Genomic DNA, 17,314 nt, shown 5'->3' with positions numbered 1-17,314 from the left:
ATGTTATAACTGGCCAAGCACCCCTTGGCATACCCCTTGGAGAAATCAGTCCAGGTTCCCAGCCTTGGGGCCCAATTTTGGCCAGGACTTGCACCAATCTTTTTGGAGTAAGTTGTATTTTCTGGCGTAAGTTTAAAAAATTGCCATTTCCCCCCAAAGATTTTCTCCAGAGTAAGTCAGTTAGGTACAATTTTTTTAGTTCTGTTTTTTTTTCAAAAGGGGGCGTTCCCAGACATTTACACCAATTTTGGCCATTTATGCCACTTTGGCCAGCTAAAACTTACTCCAAATCGACGTATGTGGCCAGCTCTGAAAAACCTTGCGGGCAGTTAAGAAATCGGCGCAGGTTAGTACATTTAAGGCGCCAAGACTTACAAAGCACTAAACAAAGCACACAAATAAGCATTCAAATAAAAAATAGAAGGAAGCTGAGGACCTGCACCAAGACTTACAAAGCACTAAACAAGCTACAAAAAGTAATAAGCAATCAATCAATAAAAAATAAAAAATAGAAGTACTACCTTTATGCCAGAATCAAGTTTTTTTTTAAGTGCCCCCCCCCCCCCCATCAAAACACACTTTTTCTCTTCCCCCCTACCCCCAAAGCTCTCCTCCTCCCCGCCAATCAAAACTTTCAGGCACAACCATCAATAAATAAAAAATAAAACTGAAATCCTACCTTGGCCTGGGAACTCAGCGAGCCGGCCGGCCAGTGCGGAGGTCACTTGGCCGGGGATAGAGTGCGGCGAGATCGGGGCTGCAAGCATCGTGTCCTGCTCACAGCCCGCAGGACACACTGAGAGGACAGGAGCATGCGCACAGACTTCACTGCGCATGCATGCAGGTGCCGGCACTGTTTTCGGCACTGGCCTGTTGCTCCGCCCCCCACTTCACAATGCACGCCACGCTGGGACTCCGGGGACTCGGTAGAGCGGCCAGGATGGGGCAACTTTTTTCCGGTGCCGTTTCCAACATGCAGTGTCGGCGCACTTAAGGTAAGTGCGCCAAAAAAAGGGGTTGGGCAAAATTGAGCCCCTGATTACTATCATTGGCGGTGGCTGAAAGGTCTAGCTTTGGTAAGGATCGGCTTGGGTTGTGCTGCTTGTCCATGACTGTATAGCCTGCAAACACTCTCTGTCCAGGCTCACACTTGAAGATCAGCTGCCCTGATAGTTTAATGAATAGTTGAGTCATGCAGGCTAGGAAGACCCCATGTTTGATCAATAGTGTGTAAACTAGCTGCTCTTCATTAGACTGGTGGGAGGGGAGCTGCAGCTGCCCTCCACTTCCATGGGTAAGTGAGTGGAAAATGAGCCCGAGGTTCTACTCTGGTATCCCAGCAGGAGTCGATGCCTGAGGAGAGCAGGAGGAGATGATAATTGCTTAAAAATACAAGTTTAACTGGAGGACAAAATAAGTTATTGACTCATTCAGAATGCTTTGGCAGAAGTACAGTTTTCTGCTTAATTGTCAAACTCAAATGTATCCATTTACAAGAAACCGTACTTCCCATTTGTGCCCAACAAGCTCTGATAATGGGAGCCATTGGGAGGAATATTGGGCTAAAAATTCAAGTGTGGTACGAAAGCTGCCAGTGCCACCGCGGTCGCGGGATAATGGCTGCCAAAAATGGTGGCGCGAGCGAGACCGTTATTGGCCCAGCGCTAAACTCACCGTGTAACACCATCCTGGTGGCCTCCGTCCTGGCATCAGGGCCCAATGTGGCGTCTTAAAGCAAGGCTGTGATTTCGCAAGGCAGTTTTAGATCTTAAAAGGGCAATGTCTTTAACAACGATAACATTAAAATGAGGTCAAAATATGCAGTTTTCAGCCCTTGTAGCTCAACTGCCTTTTGGAAAAAAAAAATTATCTTTAAAAAGAATTCCCAAATGGGAGTCTTCAGCTCTTAAAGATGAATTCCCTTCCGCACCTAAAAAAAAAAAAGGGAAAAGTGCTTCAGCGCTAACACACATGGCCCAGCAAGCCAGTGAAGGGGCTCCCTAAATCTTGCATGCAGCACTCCAGCTTTGTGCAGGGGCTCAACATTGCAAGAGAGGTCCTCTACCCACAGGGGCCAGGAGGCCCTCCAGAAAGAACAATGCGGGACCACATCACCGAAGCCATCACTGCCAGCAGTGTCACCCCCACAATCTGTCTCCAGTGCCCAAAAAAGCTTCATGACCTCAGACCAGTGGTCATGATCAGTGAATGCATTTTCAAAAGCCGTCTCCTACCAGCTGCACCACTCACCTCACACACTGCTCAATGCAGGACTGTTCCCAGCCCCCCCCCCAATCACTCGACTACCAACAATCTGTACCGAACACAAGGCACACCTCCCATTCCTAGCCTCAGCTCATCGTCTTGGTGGAGATGCTGCTGGCCATTATTGGCAGGGGCATGGCTGAGCCCTTGGCCAGCGGCAGGACTGAAAGGATACAAGATGCTGATATCCTCATACGTTATCCTCCTCTCGCATGCACCTCTTTCTTTCCTGCCCTCCCCTCGCCATGACTCCATCCTCATGCCTTCCTCATTTCACACAACCAAGAAATGAAGCCTGCCCAGCCAGTGGGTGACCAAGAAGAGCGAGGGAAGAGTGAAGAAGAAACACCATCACCTGATTTGACACTTCCAGCCACCAGCTCCTCAAGGTCAACCAGCAATTTGCAGTGTTTCCCACTGAAAGTCAGCAGCCTTCCACCAGCCATGCTGCAGCTAATTGTGTAGCACTGCATGACATCAGTAGGATAGGCAAAGGCACACACAAGGGAACGCATAAGGATGAGTTGATTTCTTAATGTCAGATTGGATGAATAGATGCATAAAGTTGGATGGAATGTTTGTTTTGTGGTAGCTTTTATTTCAGCATTATGGCCAAGAGGACGCTGTGATGGTCAGTAACAGAGGGTAGGTAAAGTTTGGGACTAATGTTGAAAGGGGAATTGGGGTTGTGGTCACTGATAGCCTGGCCAGAAAGGGGCTGCCTGGGTTGCTTGTTCCTCTTTCCTCTGCGAGCGGATGCTGTAGATCCTAAAATAAAAGCATAAACTGCTGGAAATACTTATCTGGTCTGGCAGCATCTCGAGCAGAGACATGAACTCTTTTTTTTCTTTCTTCACGGATGTTGTCTGACCACCTGAGTATTTGCAGCATTCTCGGAGGCCTACCTTTACCATCCGAGGCCTTGAAAGCATCCAGCAGCACACTCTTTTTAAAAAAAAACGTTGAACATGTATTGCACCAAGCTACTATTTCAATTTTTTTTTAAAGTCCAAACGCTTAAATGCAAACTTATTTGAAATATGTGTGTGTCCCTTTAAGAGGTGTGACAGTGCCTCTATCAGTCTGCTGAACACTGGGTTTTCATGGTAATTTTAGGACCCAGCACTGAACTTCGTGTTAAGGTTCAAGTTCGCTGAGGTGAAGATAAGTTGCATAGTGACTTGCGACACCCTCTACCCGTTTACATTTCCAGGGCAATTGCTTTCACCGGCAGCGCTCCCAGCCCTTGCAAAACGGCAGATGCCACGGGACCCGCCACCAGCTGGCGCAAAAGAGGCAGCCGCAGTGTTGTTAAATATCTCAACTTTTAGCCCTTTAACACCCCCCAGGACAGGCGGAAAGGGGCAGGTAAATTTTTCTAAGATTGGAAACCCCGATCCCAACCCATTGCGGACGTGCCTACTTCTGGTTTAACCGAGACGAGGTGGGGGAGCAAGTAACCAGCTCTCGAGAGGTGGGTCAGTAAATTTAATATGTTAATGAGGATGTAAGCCTCCGATTTTAGCAGCCATTTGGATTTAACAGCTGCAAACCAGGTTTCCCAGGGCTTGAGAAATCCAGCAGCAGGCGAGAACTGCCAGATCCAGCTGGTAAGTCACCATCATAAGCAATCCCTCGGAATCAAGGAAGACTTGCTTCCACTCCCAAAGTGAGTTCGTTGATGGCTGAACAGTCCGATATGAGAGCCACAGACCCTGTTACAGGTGGGACAGACATTCGTAGAGGGAAAGAACAGGTGGGACTGGTTTGCCACGCGCTCCATCTGCTGCCTGCGCTTGACCTCTTCACGCTCTTTGCGTTGAGACTCGAAGTGCTCAACGCCCTCCCGGATGCACTTTCTCCACCTCAGGCGGTCTTCAGCCAGGGTCTCCCAGGTGTCAGTGGTGAATGTCGCACTTTACCAGGGAGGCTTTGAGGGTGTCCTTGTAACGCTTCCGCTGTCCTCCTTTGACTCGTTTACCATGAAGGAGCTCCGCACAAAGCATTTGCTTAGGGAGTCTCGTATCTGGCATGCAAACTATGTGGCCTGCCCAGCGAAGCTGATCGAGTGTGGTCAGTGTTTCAATACTGGGGATGTTAGCCTGGACGAGGACACTGATGTTGGTGCCCCAGGGGATTTGCAGGATCTTGTGGCGACATCGTTGGTGATATATCTCCAGCGACTTGAGGTGTCTTCTATACATCGTCCATGCCTCTGATCCATACAGGAGGGTGGGTATTACTACAGCCCTGTAGACCATGAGCTTGATGATAGATTTGAGGGCCTCGTCTTCAAATACTCTTTTCCGCGGCCCTAGACAACGTGGACCATTTCCCATATCTTGGGAGCCTCTTATCAACAAAGCAGACATTGATGTGGAGATTCAACATCGCCTCCAGTGCACCAGTGCAGCCTTCGGCCATCTCAGCAGGTAAGTGCTTTTTTCAGCACTGCTTGCGGGCCAGGAGGAGCAGGAGTGTTACCCTGACACCGCCCCCCCCCATCTACCTTGCCACGATCCACCTTCCTGCCCTCGATCCGATGCTGACACCCCCCCAGCCCTGCGATCCAATGCCGATCCACAATCTCTTCCTCCCTCCCTCCCCAACAATCACCGGCTGCGGCCTTCTACCGCAGGCCTTTCTACTTGTCAGCTGGTCAGCCTCCCTATCTGGCTGGCTGCCCGGTGGGAAGTGGAGGAAAAAAAATTCAAATGAGATCTGGCCATTAAATTCACCAGGACCTCCGCATTGCTGGACTCCACGGGTTTGTGTCCACTTCAGTGATCACATGGGCCATTCCCATCCCAACATTAAAATTGGGGCCATAGTGTCTGAAGAGCAGACATCCCTCTGGCATCCAACACTACTGACACTGGGCTTTTTCTGAACCCGAGTCTGTTGGGAAAAGTTCACCATCATACACCTCAGCTGAAGTATTGTGTCCAATCCTTTAGGAAGGACGTGAAGGCTTCGGAGAGGGTACAGAAGATATTTACTAGAACGGTTCCAGGGGTGAGGGTTTCCAGTTATGTGGATAGACTGGCGAAGCTGGGGTTGTTCTCCTTGGAGCAGAGAAGTCTAAGGGGAGATTTGATAGAGGTGTTAAAAATCATGAAGGTTTTAGATAGAGTAAATAAAAATGAACTATTTCCAAAGGCTGATGGTTCGATAACCAGAGGGCTCAGTTTTATGGTGTTTGGCAAAACATCCAGAAATGACATGAGGAAAATCTTTTCTGCACAGAATGGTTATAATTTGGAATGCATTGCCTGATAGGGTGGTGGACACATATTCAATAGTACCCTTCAAAAAGGAATAAAATAAATACCTGAAGGAGAGAAAATTGCAGGGATATGTGGCAAGGACCAGGGAGTGGGACTAACTGGATTGCTCTTCAAAAGAGCCGGCCAGATTCGATGGGCTAAATGACCTCCTTCTGTACTCTACTATTCTACGAAAGACTCTCTGCAGACAAGCTACAGTAACTGAGCATCAGTGAATGCTTGAGGTCCCTAGAAACTGAGTAAATCCAGCACTCATTAAACTTTACATTTGCTGTTGGCTGTGTTAATGACTTTAAATAGGGCAATCTGAGGGTCAAATGCCATAGACAATTCATGACATGATAATTGTTCCTGACTTTTGGACTCTCCGGTCATGCCAGCTTCCTGTTGAGCACCATATACATCCACTGGGAATCATTACCTGCTACGAGTGCTTGTCAGTCACTTTTCTCAGTAGCTTGGGGAGGGGGCAGGAACCAGGTTATCTAATAGTAAAATGCTTTCCTCTGGGACATTAGAAGTGAACAGTCTGCTTCATTGGTGCAGCTCATTTAAGGCTGTAGCCTCTCGTGTTTCTATAGTCCAAGGATGTAAAGTTCTCCAAAGCGTGCAACTGTTGCATGACCGTGAAATGAATCAAATAATGGCACCACAGTTGTATAATCCAGGCTAATTGTATTACCAGAGTGCATAATCTACTCTCTTGGCTGACTTTCTTTCCTTTGCTTTCAGCGCTGAACGCTCGTTGCGATTTTTAGATTAGCCAACCTTTCTGTATTCAATAGATTCTGTGAACTTTTTTTCTTCTGCTTCACACCAAGGGAAAATACAATTACCAGATGCAAAGCAGAGGCGACAGAGACCTTTGTGTTGCCTAAGGATTTCCGGGTCCCCCTCGAGGAGGGCTTGTACCTGGATTCAGTACAAACATTCAAATGGCACTTAACTGAAGTGGAGGGCCACAGCCTCTACTCTGGGCAGATGCCCAATAGAAGTTGTGTCCAGAAGAACCAGGCCTTGGTCTTGCTCCCAGTTCTACTCCAATCAGACGATGTGAGCCAGGACTGGGTGCTCATTGTGGGAGCCAGGTCGGGGACAAGACCCATTTTCAGCACCATCAAGATTGGGATCGGAGACCTTTTTGGCTGCTGTTTTTGGACAGCTGTTGGCCATTTCCACTGCAGCAGTGGCTGACTCTCATCCCCCACAGCCATGCCTTCGGCCCAACCAGGTGGCGGACTCTGCAGGGTTAAGGCTTGCCGAATTCAAATCTCCTGAACATGGCAATGGGTTCAGGTTTTGTCAGACGGAATGCACTTCAAGTCTGCTCCACCAGACTAGTGGACTGGGGGAATCAGCACAACTCTTGTTTTTAAAAAAAAATATATATATATATTTATTTCTATTTCACCCGTGTCATGTGGGTGCTTCACCTGCGGTGAAACAGCTTGTACTGTGCCAAGACCCATGCTAGTGCCGTCGGCTCCCATTGCATGGGTCTGTCGCAGCTGGCTGCAGTATGACGGTAACCTTGATGGGATTTGCTGAGGCCCACGGCTCAGAAGATGAATCCCAGTAAGTTTAGTTCTGGGATGTAGCCGGCTGCACAAGACTCATGCGTCCGCAGCCAACATCACTGGCGGAGGCCTTGGCACAGTATAAAAGCAGCCCTCTGCATACCTGGATGGTGAGCATTACAGAATTTGAGAGGGTGGATAGAGAAAAGCTATTTCCTCCGGTGGGGCAAGTCCAGAACAAGGGGGCATAACCTTTAAAATTAGAGCTAGGCCATTTAAGGGTAATGTCTGGGAGCACTTCCTCACACAAAGGGTGGTGGAAATCTGGAAAACTCTTCCCACCCCCCCCCCCCCCCCCCCAAAAGCTGTTGAGGTAAAATCAATTGAACATTTCAAAATTGATATTTTTGTTGGACAAGGGTATTCAGGGATATGGAACCACAGTGGGTAAATGAAATTGAGGTACAGATAAACCAGGACATATCATAGAATGGTGACAGCATGGAAGAAGGCACTGCAGCCCATTGAGCTCTCAGCCAGTCCTGCTCCTTCACCCTTTTCCCTGTAATTGAACAGCGGAACAGGCTCAAAGGGCTGGATGGCCTACTCCTGTTCCTATGTTTCTATTCAACATCCTCTCAATGTCTCCACATTCACTTACCAGCAGAGCTCAATTAAAAGCTATCAGGAGGGGAAACCCCTGGCTTTATTTTCTTTCCTGGTCCAGGGATGTTGAGGCCGTTCGAAGCGCCTCCACCACGTTACTGGACGAGATCCGCTAACTCAGCACCCCGGTGGGTAAAACCTGGGACCTTCTGATAAGCCAATGCAAATAACGCGCCAATGTCACCAGCCAAAAATGTTCAGTTTGCTTGACCATATCCGAGGACTTCTCCCTGCTCTTGCCTTTTAAGACTATTGCTTTCAGGTGAATACATCTGCAAGCTGCAGCTGAGCTTAAAGGACAATTCCAAAGCACAAACCTAACTGGAGCGCATCTTGGAGAGTTTTAGGGCTCAATTTTGCCCAAGCCCATTTTCTGGCATATTGCCAGAATTACGCCCGTTTTTCTAGGCCAGAAATGCGGCAGAAATATTTTGCCAAAGTCTCCCCAATGTATAATTCAAATTTGGCACTGCGCAGCATGTCCAGTCGACTCGGGAGAGAGGGAGATGTTATCTCAATGGATGCGCAGTACAGCAACGGGTTGGCAATCGTCCATTTTTAAAGAGCCAGTTGTCTGTGTAACAAAGTTGAGTGCAGTGTGAGAGCATTGGAAAAATCGGAGGTGCAGTAATACAAGATGCAATATGGTACAAGGACCAAGAATTTCTCTTTTTTTTTTTTTCCCCCCCCCCCCCCAAACTCATTGCAGTCTTGTACCTAGTGCAGCAACCTTCCGATCGGCACCTCCCTCCCTGGGCTCAGTGCAGCAGCTTTCCGATTGCCACCTCCCCACTCACCCCCCGCCCCCCCGGGCTTGATTTCCAGCCGAGCCCATGTGTCCGGGCACGGGGCTGATTCTGACGGCCGATACTACAACTCTCCAGCCCTGCTTGAAGACGTTCGGTGGTGGCGTGTGAGAAAAATAAAAAAATGAAAACTTCAGAAATGCAAGAAACTTTCATGTACTCTATGTTGAAAGGTAAAAAAAGTTGTATTTTATTATGGATATTTAAAGTGTTCTTGACTCCTTCCAAAAACTTCGATGAAAAACAGTGGTGTCTTTCAGTGCCGATTTCTCAATGTGCGCTGCTTTCTGCTAACTCACCAGAAGGTTTTTCGGGAATGGCCAGGTACGCCGACCTAGGATTAAAATTTTTGGGCAAACTGCGAAAATTATCAAAACTGGCGCAGACATGAGGGAACAAAAAAACCTAACCTAGAAAAATCATAAGTAAAGCAGTTACGCCGGTGCAGATTCCAGGGGGAATCTTTGAATTAAATAAATACACCAGAAAAAATGTTGTGTGCCAAAACAATGGCGCAAATGACCCGGGAAAATTGAGCCCATGGATCTCCATGAGCATTGCTGTCGTTGCCCTCCCAGGCAGCAGGGCAGCTTTTCACCTCACCTTCTGACTGCTCAGACTATGGACGCATGTGTAGACTTGGGATTGTCCTGATTTGCCTTTCATTTTCTGTAATGAGAGCTGCAGTTGAATTCTGGGTGGTGGGAGATTGCCTGCGGCTTTCCTGGATCCTTTTAAAACCGCACGAGCTGAGCAGCTGCTGTGCGTCTCTGTGACCGTTTGCCTTTCACAAGTCCCTGCGGTGGTCGCTCTGCTTGTTGAGGGATTACCAGGATCACTGCAGCACTGCGTGCATTAAAACTGCCCTGATTAATAGCCATCTGAAGCTACTTTGGATTTCTGAAGGGTTTCTGTGGCATCGTCGGATTAAATGATCGCAGTACGCAATAACTTTAGCCTTCTGTCATTATCAGCAGGAACCTTTGGTGACCAACCTGACGATCTGTCTTGTTTCAGACCCATAGGAATCACTTTTTAACTGGAATTTAAACTAAGCAATGCTGCAGGAGTTTTAAAATGAACTTTAGCTCGTGATTCTCTAGGGCAAGTTATTGTTCTGCAGCTTGGAGTGCAAAGTCAGCTGATCTGGTTTGAAGCCCTTTGAGCTCTGATCACCCAAGTTATGAATGCTTTGCAGAATAACGGAGATTTCATTTCGGTAATTCCTATCAAATTGGCGTCAATGAGCGCAGGCTAACCGACACAAGCTAATTGTTTGATTGTGATTGTTCTCACTTAAAGGAGCAGACAGGCAGCTGTTGTCTCTGGCCATTACCACTTTGAACTACAATTTGATTGACAGCTGTTTGTTCATGAAATAGCTCTTTCTGTAGCCCTTGACCATGTCCGTTGTACTTGACGCACCTCTGCTCTCACCCCTTCCCCTCCCTCCCAGAGCCACAACAGGGTTTCCCTTGTCCTCACCTTTCACCCCACCAGCCTTCACGTTTAACGGATCATCCTCCCCCATTTCCGCCACCTCTAACGTGATCCCACCACCAATCACATCTTCCCTTCCCCTTGGCATTCCAAAGAAATTGCTTCATCCTCGACACCCTGGTCCATTCCGCAGCCACCCCCTCCCCTTCAAAAAGCACCTTCCCGTGCAAGCGCAAGAGATGCAACACCTGCCCCTTTTACCTCCTCACTTCCCACTGTCCAGGGCCCCAAACACTCCTTCCAGGTTAAAGAGTGATTTACTTGCACTTTCAATTTAGTATACTGTATTCACTGCTCACAATGCAGTCCCTTCTACATTGGGACGACCCAATACAGATTGGGTGACCACTTTGCAGAGCACCTCCATTCAGTCTGTGAACATGACCTCAAGCTTCCAGTCGCCTGTCACTTTAATTCTCCACTCCACTCGCACTCTGACCTCTCTGTTTGGCCTCTTACACTGTTCCAATGAAGCTCAACGCAAGCTCGAGGAACAGCACCTCCTCTTTCATTTACGCACTTTACAGCCTTCTGGACTCAACATTAAGTTCATCAATTTCAGACCATAACCTCTGCCCCTATTTTTTTTCTTTTTCTTCCATTTTTTTTCCCTTTCCTACGGCAGTTGTTGGTGATTCTGCCATCTCCATTTACCCCCTATTGAGATTCATCTTTTGTTTCTTAACTTGTCCCATTTCCATCTCCTTTTGCCGTGCACCATCATCCCTTTTGTCTCTTAATCTCTTCTGCCTTCCACCCAATCACAGGCTTTCGTTCTCCACCGCCCCCCACCCCACCCCATCTTTTCCCGCCCTTGCATTTGCTTAAAAAGCTGTTACATCTCTAACTTTTTCTAGTTCTGACGATGGGTCATCGAACTGTAACGTTAACTCTGTTTCTCTCCCCACAAACCTGCTGAGATCTCCAGCATTTTCTGTTTTTATTTCGTATTCCAGTATCCGCAGTATTTTACTTTTGTCTTTGATGAAATAGCTATTGGTCATTTCGAAAGCTTATGCGATTCAGCTATTTTGTTCCACATTTCAGCAATGAGCCAGAACGTCATTGTCAAACGGCAGACCGCAATGTTGTTGTGACGAATGGGGATTTGTCACGATTCAAATTGTAAACTTTTAGATATTTTTTGATATCTGTCTCCAAGATGCGACTTGTCAGTAAATTCGGTTACTGTAGCTTACTTCTCTTTTCCCCCCCGCCCAGTCTTCCAACTCTGACCTCATGTGAATGATCCATCCCTCCCTCTCCCGTTCACCACTGGCAATGGAGCCTTTAGCCATCTCAGTCCTGCTCTCTCCAAACCCTTCCCCCTTGCTACTTCCCTGCCCACATTTGTCTGCCTCTTTAAAATCTTTCTCTTTGGCCGTGTATTGTCATATGCTTGCCATCTGTCTCTCCACTGTGAGGCATATTGACATGTTTATTTTGCTGAAAGGCACTATATGATTGCAAGTTGTATTTAGTGTCTCAAGTGGACAACCCACTTAGCTGCTTGGCAGTGAATGCAGAACATGTTTTCTATTCTATGCATTAAGAAATTATACCAATATGATTGTGATGTATTTGAGACATGACAAGACTATCTAGCCTACCAATCCAATTAGCCCTGTCCTTTCCTGTAAGATAAGTCACTTATAAAATGTAATGGCCTAAGGCCTCTCTGATGGCAAGAGCTTGTCTGTTTCTTTTTCAAAACCCATTTCAGGGCTCTTATCCCCTCCACGCATACATTGGCAGTTTGTTCTATAAATTGATCAGTTTTGCTAATTAAATTCTGTCTTGAGTTGCCCATTCATTTAGTTTTCTTATCTTGAACTTACTCGCTCTGGTTCCAGTAGAAAAACTTATTCAACTGCTTCATATGTAAATATATTGCATCGAGTGTGTGGCTGTCGCACTCCACGGTGTCAAAATTATACAAAGCGAAAGAAAGGCATTCATTTCAGGAGCTGGATATATACAAGTGCGTCTGTCTGCAAATCTCCCTGCAAACAACAATCCGCCTCTAACAAACCTCGAAGATTATACATAAAATTACATAGAATATATGGCACAGAAACAGGCCATTCGGCCCAACAAGTCCATGCCGGCATTTATGCTCCACTCGAGCCTGCTCCTGTCTTTCCTCATCTAAATCTATCAGCGTAACCCTTTATTCCATTCTCCCTCATATGCTTGTCTAGCCCCCCCTTAAATGCATCTATAATAATAAAACTTAGTAGCTTCAAAGGGACTTAACAGCCAACTTTAAAAACTGCTCCACCTTAGCAGCAGAGAATAGTAGTGTGTATTACTCCTGTTGCTAGGATACAGTGCGTCATTTAGCTTATCGTGCCACAAGAGATCCTCCAGTGTACAGTAAAAATTAAATGGTGTTTTGTGCTGAGTTAAGTGATCTCGGCAGGGGTAGCATTAGACTGCTGCAATTTCTCACCACCTATTGGGTACGAATCAAGATTTTACTCCTGATTGCAATAAGTGGAGGTGCATGAGCACGGAGCTTGAGCAAGGACAGGATCAACCGTGCTGTGATGAACACCACATTTGAATAACCCGCTTATACTCGCTGTTGCAGCTTACACATAAAGGATGGCTGCACTGCAAGCATCTGGTATTCATGGATTCATATCTTCAAGACGAGAGGCGCAGAAAATTGGCGCTTTTTAAAAAAAAAAACACAAGAAATTTGACTCTTCTTCAGCCAAACAAATTAAACCAAATACTATATGGGGACAGTGTGAAGAGATTTTTTATTCCTGCTCTTGGCCTATGGAGATTAGTTGCACATGCTTTAGTTATTAGTTCAGGCGACGAAGAGCTGTAAATCATTTCTTACTGGCCCTGTAGTCCATATTCTGCAAGAATTCTAGTAAGATCAACATCCCATCTGCTGTGACTATCATGTCCCTGGTTATGTGTGTGCGCACAGGAAGAAAGGGCAGATGTAGAGCGTTGATCTTCCTTCTGCACTGCCAGCTAACTTATTTTCAATCCCTGGAATAAAAGAAAAAGTTTAATGTTCAAGTGGGACCCTTCAGCAGATGTTGGCTGACCTGGTGTGCATTTCCAGCATTGTGCATTTTTTTTTTCTTTTTCATTTCAGCCCCTGTGGTTCCTTGTGTATAGCACAGATAAATAACAAATTGCCTCAGCAGAAAAAAACTGACACGGATGTATTTGTGTGGGCGCTGAACTGTGTAGAATGCTGCAAAAGCTTTCCCACAAGGATACAGTTTGTTGACCTTGCTTTACAATGTGTGTGTCTAACACTTCATAGTATCCAGTGCATTCTAACATTGGTTGACAACCATAGCAAATTCAAAGAAGTCAACACAATACTTTGGCCCAGAAATTTGGCGCAAAACGGGGGGCTATCGGATCGGCCACCCATTACACACACCGCCTGAAATTCACTGCCATTGCCGTCACAGGAGCTCTGAACCATGAAGGAGAAATGGTAGAATCATCGGTCCGCAAGTTGCACCAAAATTTACACCAATCTTCCTGTCAGCAAGACACACCAAAATTTCCTGAGAATCTCACTAGAATAGACTGGAATGTAAAATCCATTGTCAAACCAGTGTAACCAATTGGTGCCTGAGGAAAGCACACTTCTTAAACCGTATTCTTTCTTCAAGTCCCTCTTTATGCATGAAAATTAAAATTTTAAGCCATCCTTTGCACATATTAGGCATAGAGGGCGGCTTGTTTTGGCCAAAGGATGAAACGGGCAAAAATGGGTGCAATTCTAAAGACTAGCCAGTTTAAAAGTCTAGTTTTAGCACAAAATGTTGGTCCTCATTGCTGATGACCTTAATTTGAACTTGCCTGGAGGTGAAGAACCAGATACCAGCAGGTTTAGCACTCCAGTGCTGAAAATATGCAATTTTCGTGATGCAGTATATGTGGACTCCTCGCACCCACTTCCACTGAAGGTGTGGCGTGCTCTGGCTGGCATGTTGCAGGATGCCTTGGGGACCAAGGGAAAGGACGCACAGGTTCTCGATGTGGCAGTGGAGGTCCTGTTGGAAGAGGTTCAGAGGAGGAGGGATGTCCAGCCCCCACAGGAGTGAAGAACGCCACCTTCCCCTCCTGTCCCCCTCTCCTGTAGCAGCTGGTGCTGCTCTGCCTGGCCTCATGTTCTCCTCCCATTCCTCATCCAGACGAAGAGGGACCTTCTAGCAAGATGCCCATGAGTAAGCACTACCTTTCTCCTGGTGACTCCTATAAGGTGAAGTAGACATAAATGTTGCTCGATTATTGCTGAAGTCTTGACAAAGTGTCCCAGAAAGTCTGCCAATGTCCTTCAGAGATCCTCGTCACAGCTCCAGCAGCAATGAACATGAAATTGGTGAGTATCCCTTTTAAGTAGCACTTGAAATCCACAACAATGCTATGTTTACTCCCAAACAGCTGGTCGCTTTAGGAGAAGGCGTTAGTTGATGCGCTAGCTGCCAAAATGCTGTGCAGCCTCTTTTATGTGCCCTAGCAGGCATTTTAAGTGTCAATTAGCTGTGTAACAAGCATCTGGGCAGCCGTTCTTGGCGTGCTTCAACTCCTTTACCAAGATGGCGTCTTGTGCTACACTCAGGCTAAACTGGCATTGCAGATTAAGACCCCATCATGGCCACGATGGAGGGTATTTAGCATAAAAGTATTCAGCAAAGTTTGGCCCCAGAATTTTTAAGACAATGCAATCCTAGAAGTTTTTCCATTTTTAATGCATATCAATCTGATACCATAAAGCTACAGATAATATATTTTAAGTCTCGGTGAGGAGAATTGTTTTTCAAAAATTGCTGAATAAAATCACCATAAACTATCAGAAATATGACCTTGGGCTTTGTTGCACCTGAAATTTTAACATAAATTTACAACCCATTTAGCGCGGGTGTAATTTCAGAACATCTGTGAGCTGCACTGTTGCATGCAGTGAGGGGGAAACAGAGGTTTTATGGAATCGGCATAAAAGGTCAGGGAATTTCGGACAAGTGTAAAAACGAGCTCGGTTCCCCAACACAATCTGCAATCTTTCCAAACTGTGATTGCTTTTCTTCAACCAGTCATTGCAGGATGCTTGAGAAAAGAGTGAGTTTTGTGTGGGGTTTTTTTTCCTGTCTATTCCTTAGCCATAGAGCAACTAAGCTAATATGGGGAACTTGCAGTGAGGATCACTGTGGATGCAGCACTCAGTCTGCACCCCATCATTGAGTGCGTTACCATACCGACACAGTCGCGCACTGGGCTATCCCTAGCCACGAGATGTGCTCGAGCAATTTGGGAAGAGTCGGCTGTTACCTGTGGAGGAATGGATGCAGAGGAGGAGAGGCTGCAAAGAGAACAGAGAGCTGCTGACTTAATCTCTTCCCTCTTTCCCAGGGAAGCCCATGATTCAATGTGGGATTGGGAACTCTGCTCCAGTTATTTATTTATTCATTCAACATGCCTGGACAACAGCCAAGAACATTATACCAGCAAATTCCTGTCCAGTTACTCTACTCCAACAACTCGAAATCTTATGCAGCCCATGTTTAATAAGTCTGGTGTGTTCTTTGTGCCAAAGAAATGTCTAGTTAAAATGATGTTAATAAGAATTATCTTTTTTAAAATCTCTCTAATCTTTTAATTGCACATATAGTATCCAAAACTTTCTTAATAGAACACTCATACAAATATAATCAGCGTGGCTTTCTGTAGAGTAAATCTGGCTCAATAAATAAATAGCGAAGCTTTAAGAGAAACTGATTTCTTATTTAATAGAAGTGGACAGTAATCAGCAGAGAATGTTCCAAACAACACAATATTTGTAGAATTCCATTAATGCTTTAGAATGAGTAATATAAAGGCACCACCATTGGCAATAATTTATTACCATTTATAGTAAAATTTTACAATATTAAAGAAAATATTTGTAAAACATGAAGAGCTTTGTAGTTGGAAGTGAAGGAAATGACTGCTTTATCCCCACACACAATATAATTAAATTCTGGCTTTAACTTAACAGGAATTAAATCCACATGTTGTTATATATCACAAAAGTCCTTATTTTTTTCTCTCTCTCTCTCTCTGTCTCCCTGTCAGGCTATTCATTATATGGAATTCATTCCGAAGGAAATGCAACCGATTGCTGGCACGGAAGGGGCCTACTATCGCCGTAGGCAACTAATGAGGCAGCTGCCGGTCTACGACCAGGACCCCTTTCAGTGCCATGCTTTGTCGGAGAGCGAGGTGAAAGGCATGGAGGAATTTGTCAGGAAGTACAAGAACGACATGCTGGGAGTGGGAGAGGTGGCACTGCCTGGCCAAGTGGGTAGTGCCAAAGAAAATGCTAATCAGCAGAAGACCGAAGCCACCGGACAATTTACCAACGGCAAGGTGGCAAAGGAGAAACCTCAGGACACCCCCGCTGCACCTAATGGGACACTGCCAGAGTCCCACCAAAAGGACGAATATGTGAGTAATTAATGTAATTTGGTTTTAAGGTCACTCAACAAAATCTGAAAGAAATAAGATAATTGTGGATCCTTTTGGCTTTCACGCCTATTTTAGGACTATTTTAAACCACTCTGCTTTTGTAAAAAACAATTAGCTTCTTTTGGCACATGTGAAAGCAATTATTCCAAGACACACATCAGGAAAAATAGTCTTGTGGCTTGTTGAGAATGATTGCACATTTCAGCACAACTACTTGGCTCTTAAAGTTTTGTGCACTCTGATGAAAGGCAACCACAAGCTTCAAAATGTTTTTCTTTTCCTTTCTATCTCTCTCACGTTCTGTCTATCTCATGTCTCTCTCTCTCTCTCCCCCTCCCCACCATTACTTGCAATAATCACGATGTTGAAAATTGGAGTTTCATGCACTAATCATTTATTGGCAAGCATCAAAGGATAACTCGACTGGCCATCTTTTTGAGCTTGTGTCTCTCTCTCTCATCCCCTCTGCAGACTGGCCCTAGTGATTGACAAACAGGGTGATTTAGCTGATCTGCATTCAATCATTGATGAAGAACTAAGTTACACTTAAGAGTACTTTGACGACCTTACAACAACAGTATGTGTATTATTATAGGCACAACACGCTTTTCTCTTTTTAAAAAATAAAGTACCAAGTTGAAGAACAATGGATTTTGCACATGCAACGTTGAGGCTGGAATGCCATACTGACTTGACTTTGGTCCCTTCTTTTGCAGTCATCTTGTCTACTCTAAATTTGGTAAAGTACCTAATGCATTCTCCATTGTTTACAAAAACATAT

General features: G+C 45.7%; 1 protein-coding gene across 1 annotated transcript in view; it reads left to right on the top strand.

Moving 5' to 3' along the window:
- Positions 1-17,314, top strand: part of lmcd1 (LIM and cysteine-rich domains 1) — a 67,807-nt gene that overhangs the window by 33,050 nt on the left and 17,443 nt on the right. The window contains exon 4 of the mRNA XM_070895725.1: positions 16,141-16,512. Within this exon, the coding sequence (XP_070751826.1) occupies positions 16,141-16,512 (372 nt within the window). The remainder of the gene's footprint in view (positions 1-16,140; positions 16,513-17,314) is intronic.

The sequence above is a fragment of the Pristiophorus japonicus genome, chromosome 12 (genome assembly GCF_044704955.1).
Source record: "Pristiophorus japonicus isolate sPriJap1 chromosome 12, sPriJap1.hap1, whole genome shotgun sequence".
In the NCBI taxonomy this organism is placed as follows: domain Eukaryota; kingdom Metazoa; phylum Chordata; class Chondrichthyes; family Pristiophoridae; genus Pristiophorus; species Pristiophorus japonicus.
The sequence above is the reverse complement of the archived record's forward strand: the minus strand, read 5'-3'. Positions and strand labels throughout refer to the sequence as shown.